Source organism: Girardinichthys multiradiatus, chromosome 10, assembly GCF_021462225.1.
Source record: "Girardinichthys multiradiatus isolate DD_20200921_A chromosome 10, DD_fGirMul_XY1, whole genome shotgun sequence".
Taxonomy (NCBI): Eukaryota; Metazoa; Chordata; class Actinopteri; order Cyprinodontiformes; family Goodeidae; genus Girardinichthys; species Girardinichthys multiradiatus.
Window position 1 is genome coordinate 13,009,425 of NC_061803.1, and position 13,395 is coordinate 13,022,819.

Consider the following 13,395-nt stretch of genomic DNA (forward strand, 5'->3'; position numbering starts at 1 on the left):
GTGCAGAGGATTGTCTATTTAAGAGTTTATTAATGAGAAATAGGAAAAAGATTTTTTTTCCCTTTAAGCTGGTGGGAATTTTATCAAGCTATAATAAAAAGTCAAGAGTAGATGTTCTAAAAGTTGAACACATGTTAAAACAAAGACAATTAAAGGTTTTGACCCAGATGGGCTTATCCAGCAGCACCTGGACCTAAGGTGAGATGGACAACGATCTTAAAATATTTAACTAGGTGCAGAACTCAGGACGTGTTCAGATGTGGCACCGCTAACCTTCTTGGACCATCTAATTGCATGTAGACTGCAAAACGCACAGACGTAAACACAGGAATGGAAACATATTCAGTCCTCACCATGCAGGCCACATCTAGAAGGGGGTCTTGGATGCTCTGATCAGCATTTATTTAAAAGTAGGATCTAAACAGATCTTGCCACATTAAAACAATGTCACTTCTCAAAGATGCCTGCATTGTCACGCGCTGCAGTTTGGGACTTCGTCTAGTTAAGAATCATGGGTCAAAGATATCAAGACGAGTGTTTTTATGTTTGAGGCTCTTATTTTGAAATAGGAAAGGAAGTATCATTTAAATCGCCCTGTCAGCAGACAATGACAATGAAATCCTCATCTGTTTCTTAGCTCCCTATTAGCACTACATTAAAGGGCTATTTCAACTTTTTATTTTTTTTTAAGAATCTGGACCAAACCAAAACCTAATAAATTGACACAAAACGGAGATTATTTAAAACCAAGTTTGAGACTTTTACCTTTATACTATTGGTGAAAAGATCAAAATGTAGCATTTCCAATACTTCCTTGTATTAGGACCACCTTAGAATTAGAGAAGAATAAAGTACAATATATAGACTAGTCCAGTCTGGACAGAACTATTCTTTATTCACTACAGTTTCTTGACTAAATAGTCAAGAAACTTAAGAAACCTTTAATCTTTATATAAAAATGAAAAATCTTAATTTTCCCCAAAATGTTGCTAAAATCTTGTCTCATTCTCATGAACCCAATATTGTATAAAGCCTTGACTTGTGAGCTGGATCGCTCATTACATTTCTATTAAGCGGTGTTTCCATTTCTTTTTAATGCTAGACCCTCCATCAGTGATTCCATCATACAGCAGAAAAATGATTCACCATAAACATGCTTGCTTGCCGTTTTCTTTTCAATCTGGTTTCCTCACAGTGCTACGAAGTGGCTTGCACAAACTAAACTTACTGTAGCAGCTCTCGCAGGCTCTGCCTCCTCCCGCTGCATGGAAAGCCCCGGGGCCCGCTCCGTTCACAGTCGCCATCTTGCCGTTGGTCATCGAGATCTGGTTGGGGTTGGGTTTGTTGCTGTCGGGATAAATAGTGATGTAAAAAAAAAGCTGTACTTTAAGGAACATAAAAAATATCAACGTTATTTAATTTTACATTTGAATTCGTGGTATAAAGCAAGGAAACTCACTATGTGGGGATATAAACCTGCTTCAGCTTGCTTTCTGCCTCAGCTGCCTTCAGTCTCTTCTGCTCATGGAGAAATAAAGTGAATTTATTCAACAGCCGATTAAAACATCAATTCATTCTATTAGACACTTTCAACAGAAACCTATACATTTATTTTAAATTCGGCAGGTAGATCTTATACGAATATCATACATCTGTTTCTTAGTCCCTTCGAGATGCTTAACGTTAATAAATCTCAGATGTGTGTTTCAGGGCTGGCGTCATTATTTCCAAAACATCAGAAAATGTACATAAAAAGCAGGAGCTTAGTAGGACTGTAAATTTTATGAAAAATCAAAAATGAAGTCAATAAATACGAATATATACCAATAAACAAATATCCACAAAATAAAGGATGTTTTGTGTCTTTTAAAAAACAGAAAAAAAAAAAAAAAAAAACAAACAAGTAAGGTAAATATTTTCCCAGACTTTTCAGGCCTTTCAAGGTTGTGTTGGAACCCTGTCTAATTTAACATGGTGTAGAGTGCAAAACAGCAAGATTTTAATCTGTGGGTTCTGGTTCAGTGCCTCAAAACCCAAAATCTGTGGAAAATTTAAATTAATTTAAATTTAAACTGTGTTTTTGAAAAGTTATTTTATAAAAAAACAAGACAAATCTTGGACAATAAAACATAACATAAAACATTCAGATTTTTCAGGACTGCATAGAACCTCGGGTTTTATATCCATAGTGTCTTCCCAGTGGCTGTCTGAAGCCTTAATATGCTGGGCATAAACAGTCTGTCTGCCCTACAGACTTTCAAATCCGATTTTACAGGCTTGTGACGTTAAATAAAAGTCAGAATTTAGTTTGAAAAGTTAGAACTGAACTTTTCAAAGTTCAACTCCGATCAATAATCCCTCACTGGAGGTGCTAAACTACATTTGGGGACTTACAGTGAGAGGTTTGGCTCACTGAGGTAAAGTAAAGTAGAAAAGACAGCAAGTATTCATGTTAAGACCTTCAGATGGCACTAACAGTTTGGCTGCAGGAAGAAGTTCTGTTTTGAATTCATTATAAGTTGCTTTAAAAGGTTCCGTGTGGAGCTTTTATTCATTTGCAGTTGTCTTGATTGTGTTTGGTCTTGCATGAAATATTTTAATAAAATATTTCATTGGCAAACAGTAAATATAAACTGTGATTTCACGCTGAGCCAATTAACATCGCGAGGCTGCCAACAGCAGCAAAAATCTCCAGGCATTCTTTTATTTGCCCCTAAATCACTGCAGTGAGCTCACCTGTTGCACATATCTGTCTGTGGTCTTCCACATGTAGTAGTACTCTATGATGCTGGTCAGGGACTTCCATGGCAGCTTTACAAAGCAGGAGGCAGAGTGAAGGTTGGAGAGGGTAGCGGAGACAGAGAGCAAATTAATGATATTAATATCTCATGTTCTTGTCATCTGGGTGCGAAGGTTTCATGTATATTCATGAGCGTGAGACGTGGCCACAAAGGCTGAGAGCAGCTGACTTCGCCCGCTTCTTGCCACAGACACACACACACACACACACACGCAGTGTTTCGCATATTTAATATGTATTCATGAGCACCTGCTGCAGCCGCCTCATTCAACCGTATTCTGGCTATATTGTAAAAATACAGCTAGGTTCCAGGAAAGAGATCAAAAAGTGAAAGTCATCTAGATAAGGTTTTAAAGGTGAGGGTTAAAAATACAATAGTTGTCCTTTCATGAAAGAGCAGCTGAGGCCTGCTTGAAATCATTGAATAATAAGTGCAGAAATGAATGTTTTGGCATTTCTAGCAACAGAACATCAAATATGCACATAAATGACAACTAAGTGTCAATCCAACAAGAAACAAGTAAAAAGACCTACAAAGTCTTGTCGGATGTCGTTGAAGTCTTTTCCGTATTTTTCCAATGCCTCTTCAAACATGGCCGCTTCCGAGGCGCTCCACTCCTCCATCTCATCCCTGCAGAGCACCGGGCCGCCCGCCGGGACCAGCACGCTCAGAGCACTGGACAGGTCGTAATTATGGCGATGCAGCGTGTCCATTGCGTGGAACTGCAAGAGAACGAGGGTTATGATCCATCATTTGAATCCGGCGGCAGCAGCAGCGTGAAAGAAACCATCTGATTTTTCCTGACTGATCCTGATTCATGGTTTTCTTTGAGGTCTGACTTGCCGAAGAACTAGAACACCTAAAAGGAAAAACATGTTCTGCTGGTTCCTAGATAGAGGTACTACTTTTGAACCCTACAGAAGATGAAGAAATTATAACATTATCAGCATTTATGCTTCAACAATGTATCCTAAAAAACTTAATTTGATTGAACTCAAAGTGACTCAAAGTTGCAGCCTCTTGACTGATGCATTTATAGACTGAAAATAGTGTGAATTCTTAGTTTTGTTGCATCTAATGAATAGGGAAAACCTGCCAATTCTCATCTCTGGCAGACTGACAAGTGTATCTCCAGGAAGAAAGCGTGCCCGACTCACCAGTGTGATGTCCCGGGAGGCTGCAGCCGCACTCATGTGCAAGCTTGGCTGTCGAACTGAACTGCTGCAGTCCAGCGCTCGGGCAAAGGTCCCAACCGCCCTGACAAATGCAACAACAAACGCATTCATAAACAGGATATCCATAAAACATGAACACATTATAGCATGACCACAAATGAGGTCCAGTGGAGTTGTTCCCCACTATTACAAGAAATACAAAAACACTTTTCACACCCAAAATTATACTATATGTAAAAAATATAGAAAAATGCAAGCAAAATTGAAACTTTATTATTATAAAATGTTTGATAAATAGAACAGCATTTATTCTATAAATGTATGCATTGATTAAAAGCGAGTTGAACCTTTTGGCTCAGTGAGATTGTATGATCTTTCTGACACCAGGTGGGGTTTATTTAATCTCAAGGCTGTCTGTGCAGAAATCCAAGCGGAAAGGTGACCTACCGCGCCACCACTAGGAACTGATCTATCTGTTTGTCGGTCAGAGGGCACTCTGGATCCCAGAGCTTCTCTTCCAGTTTGGACTGGTCCCTGTCATCTGCCTCTCCTGCGACACACAAAGGAAATGTCTTACAGAAGCAACTGGAACACGATTACTTCATGAAGACCAACACCAGAATAATCTGCAAACTTTATACCAAAGGAAATTATAAAAATATCAGATTTAATTTCAAACAAAATGTGACGCACCCTCTTGCAACATTTCAGGTACGTCTGCCTGAAAGCGCGGTCCCACTCGGATCTCTCCCTTATCGGCCAGCAGGGTCTTCTGAGTCGGGTCGTACACCAGTGAGTAAAAGAAAGTGTCCTGAAGAAGAGCAGAAAGACGCCACACTTCTGATGCAGATTTTGACTCTATTGGCTGGTTCTCCTTCTGATGACTGATCTCTTCTTCTCTGCAACTTTGAAATCTATGAAGCTAAACAATTAATACTGCACCGGATGATTTGAAAAACCCCTTAACAAATTTCTGCAACAAAGTGGTGCCTAAATTTAAGACCAAATAAACAATAGCGAGGAAATAAAAGGCAAGCGTGTTTATATTGATCTGCTCATTTGGCCAATTTTTAGCACAAGTTCAAAACTATGGAGCTAAATTGGGACCATAAAGGTTTGTTCAAACGAAAAAAATTTGAACCTGAAAAATTATTTTGAACCTCCCCCCCAAAAAATGTGAAAACTGGAAAAAAAAGTTTTGTAACTGAAAAAAAAAAACTTCTGTGAAACTGGAAAAAAACTACTTTTCAGATTCAAGTTTTTTAGTGGAACTTGCAGATTTTTATTTCGGTTTCAAACTTTTGGCCTTATTTTGGCGTGGGGGGCGGGGCCTCAGATCACGGGGTGCAGAATCATGGCTGACAGCTCAACACAGCGGCTGAACAACATATTCCCAGCCGTTGCATTCAGGGACTGTGGGAACTGGGATTATCTGTAATCCATCATCGATATTCTATATATATATATGTGATTGGTTTTGAAAGATAACATGCTTCACCGATAAAAGCAGCTTACGTGAATACACGACGCGCATCTCAGAGGAGAAAATATGATCTTGACAGATTTGCACAGCATTTTAAGTTCGTGTTGGAGATTTCCCATGCTCACAACATAAAGCAAACGAATCGCTAAGCGGTGGTATGAAACCAGATGCCAAACGAGTCGGTATTTTCACAGCCAGGGGCAAACTGGAATACGGGTCAACCGGGGAAATCTCCGGTGGACCGCTGGCTTAGTGGGACGGTGGTTCACTTCACCACCGTTTTATATAGTCAGTCATTTTCTACCGCTTATTCCATAGTGGGTCGCGGGGGAGCCGGTGCCTATCTCCAGCAGTCTATGGGCGAGAGGCGGGGTACACCCTGGACAAGTTGCCAGTCCATCGCAGGGCAACACACAAACAACCACACACACTCATTCATACCCGTAAGGGCAATTTAGAGTGACCAATTAACCTAACAGGCATGTCTTTGGACTGTGGGAGGAAGCCAGAGTACCCGGTGAGAACCCACGCATGCATGGGGAGAACATGCAAACTCCATGCAGAAAGACCCCCGGTCGGGAATCGAACCCAGGACCTTCTTCCTGCAAGGCGACAGTGCTACCAACTGCGCCACCGTGCAGCCGTTTTATATATATATAAATCTCCGATTGTGTCTGGCATCCAGCGGAGAGGTCCGCAGTGCATCTCTCTGCTATATTTATATATATATCTGTGTGTGTATATATATATATATATATATATATTTATATATATATGTGTGTGTGTGTGTGTGTGTGTGTGTAGGAACAAGGGTTAGTTTTTAATGGGCCGGTGGTTCACTTCGGCCCGTGGACCACCGGCCCATGAGCTGAATCACAGGGCGAGCGCAACATCAAGTACGGAAGAGGCAACAGTTTCTGGGGCGCTGATATTTTGCTGGACCATTGTGCCCTAAACTATGCCATATCAACCTATTAAGGATAACCTTTATTTATATGACTCATAGCTGTTTTTCCCACTTACACCATAATGATATAAAGCATAAATTCTAATGTTTCCTTTTTGTAAGAAAAGAATACTCATCGACACACATTACAAAGATAAATGGCCCAAGGTTTGTCATGAATGACCTGTGGCTGGGGCACTGGGTTTGATGGTGGAGCAGGCTGTAACTGGTTTGATTAGAATGCAGCACACTTAGATTAAGTATGGACACCCGCTACTACACAACCTACCAGACAGACACCACAATGGTGACACAGTCTACTGATAATCACTGAGGGAGGGCACATCCATTGCATCGGAGTGCCAGATATAAAACTACACGTGACCTTCTATCGGGACTCTTCCTCATTCTTTTACAAACTGAGACGGTCTGAGACGGGAGCCTCGGTGCTGATCTCTGTAATCATTCCTCTGCCTAATTTAGATTAAAGGAGCTGAAAGTTAGAAACTGTTTGAGAGTCGTTCCTTTAAGAGTCAGTGTTAGATAGAGTCTGATTGCTTCTGGGGACCAAGGATCGGAGAAACTCCGAGAGGTCTGACCGCCAACAGGGTGCGGTAGCTCGGACAAAACTCTCCTCTGCTCCAGTCAGGCAGTTCAGCTCTGCTGCGCGCTGGCGAACAGCTGATCTGTAACACATGAACATGCGCTGCAGGGCGGCCAGCTGAGCTGACAATGAAGAGCGGAGATCAGAAAAAAAACCCAGGCTTAATTATGCAAGGGTATTCGGAAAATACCGGCTCGTTTGGCATCTGGTTTCATACCACCGCTTAGCGATTCGTTTGCTTTATGTTGAGAGCAAATTTTTTTCTTTTGAACAAACTTTATGACCCCAATTTAGCTCCATACTAAACTATGTCTGGTTTTTACTTTTGTCTTGACCGTACCATTTGTTTATGCTGAACAGAACCTGATTAAGAACTAACGCAACCTTTTCTAGAAATCACGGGCCATTTTTTTCCCTTTTAGCACGGTCGTTGCTAGTACAGGAAACCAGAACGAATAAGTCAGGAAAAAGCTCCTATTACCTCTGTTCCATTCACAGTCCTGGCACAACAAAGCTTCGCTCCAGTTGACCTCACTCCACTCCTTCCACTGACTCACCGACGGCTGGAGGTGAGGCTTGAAAACCCACCTCCAGCCGTCGGCGTCGTGCTGTATAAACTAAAATAAACACTCACCATCGCACATTATGTCCTCTTAAAAAGGACACTTTTTTAAGCCTTTAAATATGTTTTGTTGTGTACTTGGAGTCTGTAGGAGTGCACAAAAGTTGAATTTAGTCTCTCCAGGTGTTGTGTCATATTTTTCTGTCTGTCCAGTTTTCTCTATCCTCTTTTACGTTTTTCACCAAAACAAGTTGCTCTCAGGCACACCTCAGAACTGGGGTAAAAGAGGGGCCTGTGGAGCTACAATAACAAGGAGTTCAGACCAAACCATTGCGGTTCCACTTTATATAGACCACAACTGAAAGATGTAAGTGTGAAAAGAAAGGATTTATGTCCCCTTTAAAACAGTGAGGTTGCCGTGTCTAGACCGCCCTCGTGTCCACAACTTGAAGGAACGATGGTCATAAATGGGGTCCATGATTTCGAATTACCGCCACTGCTTACGGTCTGACCTGCTCTGCTCATTGTGGTCCTTCATATTTTTGAAGTTGCTCTTGAGATTCTCGAGCTTTCCCCAGCACTGCCATGATTTACATGGCATTCACTATTGCAGTCAGACTCATACGCCCGACCACACCGATGGCCAATCAGTGAACAGTTTTCTGTTCACATCAAATTTCGCCACTGCTCAGCCTCGATGGGATATGCTGGCAAATAGGTACCAAAGGAAGCCAGTACCAGGCCGGAAAAACCGGTAATGGAAACTAGTCACAAAACGAGATGACTGGACTGGAACCGGCCAAAGTAGAGCCCACGGCAAAGAGGCATAACACCAGCCTCTTTTAGTCATTTAATTTAAGCTCTCAGTTCACATTTTCTATTAACTTCAAATTTTACTACAGGATTTGTCAGTAGATATTTTCACAAACATGCACTGATACCTTGTGATTAATGTTGAATGTCAGTGTTTAAATTCAAATGCATCCGCCCCCCTACCACTGCCGCCCTGGGCAACTGCCCATTTGGCTCATATCACAAACCACCTCTGCACTGGATTATAACCTCAAGTCCCAGTCTTTGTTTTTGCAAATTAAGACCAACTCGGGCAGGTGCCAACCTCGAGTCCCCGACTCTAACAAAATGTGATCAAACTCTTTTAGGTTTCCCAATGAAAAATATATTTCTGTTTTTAATTTTTATTTTGTGAAGCTAAACATAGTTAGAAGATGAATAAATCACTTTTAAAAGAATCTAAACTTAAATGTCCATGACAAATAAAAAAAAACCATACCAAATATGGCTGGTTATTTTATGGTGCACTGCTAAAAGAACAAACACCAGTAGCAGATGTCATCTTTCTCCCCTAAGGCTTACCTCTTTGTCTAGGTATGAAAGAACGGCTTCAGTCTCGTTCAATAATGCGACACTGCACTTCCCCCTGATGGAGAGGGAAAAAGGGAAGCACGCACCATGTAAAACACATACAAAGAAAGTGGCCTGTGCCTGTAATGCGTTTGTTGGCTGAATGACTTATTTACGTGCACTGCCTGCAGATCAAGAGCCGTGCAGTAAAGAAAACAATCTGCATGTGTGCGAGCTTGTGTTTTAGTACCTGATGTGTGTCGCAGGTAGACTCTCATACTGTCGGGAGAGGAAGAGCTCTCTGTGGCGGAGCTGGTGTTTCTGTTTGTCTGTGAGATCTGTCTCTGTTGGGTTCTCCTTCTCTTCTTCCAACTCCTCTGCAAAAGGCACACAGAGAAGAGATCAAATCAGAATAAACACCAAAGGACGTACTGAGGGGAGATAAACAAGTAGAAAGAGGGCAAACCAAATTCAACCCTGAGATACAGTCTGAAAAATGTCTTTGTAGTAAGTTTGTAGCAGCTCTCAAAGCACAATGACAGCCTGCAGATCAGATCAACATTAAACAGATTGAAACAAACTACAATATCATCACTGCAAATAATCCTAGCAAAACAGTACATCCTCAGAGTTCCTGCACAATTTAAGCGTTCCATCCTTCTCCAAGTCCAGATTTTTAAGAGTTCTCATTCCTTTTTTGTAAAACCCCCAAAAAATCACTATGAGAAAGGAAGGAGGAATAGATGGAGGTATGATTGAAAGCTGATGAATGACAAGATGACTAATTAATGGATGGATGGAAAAACGGATGTATAGATGGACAGAGAGAAGGACAAATGGATGGTTGGATAGATGAATTTAGTAAACAATGAGTGACAGAAAAAAAAGCCTCCAAAAACTATTTCATTTTTCCATATATAACCAGATCTGGTTATACTTGGATCAAATTCCATACTTTTCCAGACTGTGTAGGAACTCTGTCAGAGGGTCGAACAAATGAACAGATGGATAGGTTGGTCGACAGCTGGATCGCGGGCGACAGTTGGACAGTCGAGAGGCCAGAAAGGACAAAAGTGTGGCTCAAAGGGACAGACCAGTAGAACCACTGCTGTACGGATCAATGGAAGGTTGAACAGATTTTTGGACGGACCAATGGTTTGACAGTGAGACGGACAGATGCCCATCTTTTAAGTAAAGACATTAAAAGTATCCTCCCTGGAGCATTATCTTTTCAGAAATTCAGATATTTAGCATGTAGAAAATACAAGAGGAATATACATATTTCAAAATTTTCTCTCAATGCTTTACCAAATATAGAAAATACCTATAATTCGCTCTAAACTTGAAGTAGCATTTTTTTTATTTTAATAAAAACACATTACAATGTCCTGTCTGCTCATAAAAACGGTTTAAATGCTGGGTGCATTGTGTTTTCAGGTTTTCAGGCTGTAATTTATCCCTGCGGGTATCATTTAAACAGAAGACATTTTTATGGTATGTTGTGAGAGAAAAAAAAAAAAAAAAACTCTGAGAAATATTACACTTCCTTTTTAAATGCATGGACAAAAGATGACAAAAGTATTAGAGCTCCTAAAGAGAAAAACCTGAATCAGGTTAAAAATCGGTATTGACAGGTCAAAGCTTTACCAAATTGGAGACTGGTGCAAAATCTCCGATAGGTACATCTTTAGTCTGTACCATGATGGGACGATATCAATATATGTACCTTCAGAACCCTCTAAAATAAACATTACACTGAACACAATTTAAAATCAACATCTCAACAAGCTGCAACTGCTTGTTGGACCAGGAGAGCAAAGATACTTTGTTTACAACATCCTAAAACAGAAAACAACTTAATATACAATGTTTGGTTGTTCCTCTTAAGTTTATATCCATGAAGCTACTCTCGACACAAATTTCAGCCTGTGAGAAAGCTGTAACTCTCATTCATTAATATTTTATCATTTCATTGTCTGAAAAGGGACAGCTTATTACTCACTTGCGTGTTTATCTGCGAGCTGGATGAGGCTGTGAGAGATGTCTCTCCTCCTGTAGAAACAAACCACCTTAGCCTCGACATTCCCACTGGCGGTCTGAAACAGAATAAAGATCAAGGTTGGCATAAATAAAAAAATAAAAAAATGCAGCAAACAGGACGCCAATTTCCTGAGAGAGCCCTCTGCTGTGTGTATCCGTCAAAATAAGACAAGCTAGAAAGAACAGTAACAGTTTTTGAGAAAAGATGATTGATTTCTTGTCATGCTGTATAATTAGTTTAACGGGTGGACAGACAAGTATTAAATGGCACAACTGATGCTGAGTGATTAAATGTGGGGGTGCAGGTGCATTCACTGAATCAATTTAATAATTGGGGCTTGCATATAGATTCACATATAGGTTAAATGATTGAACCCATGACAACATGCATTCAGCATTGTAGCCTCTGGGTTTGGTGCGTCTGCTCTAACTCCTTGTGTTACGTCAGTCCTGAACCACCGAGAATGTCAGACATGCTATACCTGAGATAAGTCTGAATGAAGAACGGAAAGACACAGAACCCAAACTGCTTGAGGTCCAGGAACTTTCCACAGTCATTGATGATTATCTGATGGTGTTGGTCCACTGTATTTTATACAGTCCAACGTCAGGACACCCATCTACCAGGACATTTGAGAGAACTTCATGTGCTGACAAGCTTTATGGAGATGCGGATCTCATTTTCCTGCAAGATTTGTCAGCTGTATTGAGTTTTTATAATGTGCAGCATATGACCATACTTTTCTGTACTGTTTGCTGTAAAGACAATCATCAAAATGAACAGCAATAAATGTTGATGTAGTTTTTGGTCATTTTATTTTAATGAGCTGCATGTTTGACTACCAGTCTGCAGCTTTTTTGGAAGAAAACAGCAGGTCAGACCAGGTGTATTTTTGACTAGAACAAAAGAGGAGACACAGAGCAATGCAATACGACAACAAAAGTCAGATGTTACTCATTCCTCAAGAGCAACTTTTTTTTTCTGCAAGCCCGAATATTAAACTAAACGTGTTCATTGAGAACAAAGTGGAACCGAAGTCAAATTCCTTGTTTGTGTTGACGAAGTTGGTGAAAAAAGCTGATTCTGATTAAGCAAATTCCCTTTTTTCCCCAGTTCTATTAATAAAAACTGTCTTTAATAGTAATAAAAACCTTTTGTCACATTCTCTCCATTTGTCACTGTGTTACCTTAAAAGCAGGAAGTTTTCAAATCTATGCAAGCAAATTAAGAACTACCGACAGAAAAATGCTTGAGTCGGCTCTCTGCTGGTCTTAACATCTAAGATATACATCAAATGAGGAACCTCTACATGTGATCAAACATTAGCGAGAACAGCATCAGATCATGTTGCAGTTTCATGCCAGTTAAAAGCTAGTGTCGAATTCTAGCCAACTGTGCATGTTAAACACAAACGCATGACCTTTTGAAGGGTTTATTACAGCAACATGCACACACGCCCATACAGGTGTGTCCAGTGACAGCTAGGAGACAAAGGGACACCTGTCAATTTCAGTCAAACAATTAAGACTTAAAACACCAGTATTCACGTAGACACAGGGGCGATGGGTGGGGATTGGAGGCAGGAATCCAAGTTATTCACCCTAAGGCCCAAAAATGACAAACAATGCAGTACCTTGTTGAGTTCTTCTATCCGACGGATCAGGTAAGGGTTGCTGGAGGAGTTTTCAAAGAAGACATAATCTGCAACAGCAAACAAGAGGGTATCAGAAGATCATAGCTGGATACTGCAGGACACAACCAAAAAAAATAAATAACCAACTGGCAACACACATTTACTACTAAACATCGTGTCCATGTCTGACTGAAGGAACATTTTTTACTTGTGAACACATAAATAAAATGCCTCCCACTCAATTACAACCAAAATAACATGTTCAGTTTTAAAGTTCAAAGGTGAATTCATATAATACTGTAATGCACTATTTGCATCTGTGATGCAGATATAAGAACAGTGGGATTATGGGTGCAGACACTGGCGTCTTTTTTGCATGGTTTTCAAAACAGTCAATTTCATATCATTATCCTTCCTCTTTCCCATTCACTATTATCCATGTAAGAATTATTAGTCTAATTAATAATCCACATTTTCCAAAAGCATCTATTGGAACCACTGGACTATGATCCTAAGCATACAATCAGAACTACAATTGAATAGCTTGGATCAAACCATAGCCATGTATTACAATGACCTAGTCAAAGTCCAGACCTAAATGAAACTGATCTGCGGCAGGACTCTCCATTCAATCTGACTGAGCTTGAGTTAGTCTGCAAATAAGAAAGGGCTAGAAAGTCTGTCTAGATGTGCAAAGCTGGTAGAGGTATATCACAAAGACTTGCAGCTGTAATTGGAGCATAAGGTGGTTCTATGAACCATTTACTCATATGGCTGCATACAAAGCC

General features: G+C 40.4%; 1 protein-coding gene across 5 annotated transcripts in view; it reads right to left on the reverse strand.

The window, feature by feature from the left end:
* Nucleotides 1–13,395, reverse strand: part of mta3 (metastasis associated 1 family, member 3) — a 32,628-nt gene that overhangs the window by 17,005 nt on the left and 2,228 nt on the right. For all 5 annotated transcript variants that reach the window (XM_047376828.1, XM_047376830.1, XM_047376829.1 and 2 more), the window contains exons 2-12: nt 12,608–12,675; nt 10,936–11,029; nt 9,184–9,310; nt 8,946–9,009; nt 4,670–4,787; nt 4,424–4,526; nt 3,959–4,058; nt 3,335–3,523; nt 2,737–2,811; nt 1,460–1,518; nt 1,229–1,347 (exon numbers count right to left, since the gene is read on the reverse strand). In XM_047376828.1, coding sequence (XP_047232784.1) covers nt 1,229–1,347; nt 1,460–1,518; nt 2,737–2,811; nt 3,335–3,523; nt 3,959–4,058; nt 4,424–4,526; nt 4,670–4,787; nt 8,946–9,009; nt 9,184–9,310; nt 10,936–11,029; nt 12,608–12,675 — 1,116 coding nt within the window. The remainder of the gene's footprint in view (nt 1–1,228; nt 1,348–1,459; nt 1,519–2,736; nt 2,812–3,334; nt 3,524–3,958; nt 4,059–4,423; nt 4,527–4,669; nt 4,788–8,945; nt 9,010–9,183; nt 9,311–10,935; nt 11,030–12,607; nt 12,676–13,395) is intronic.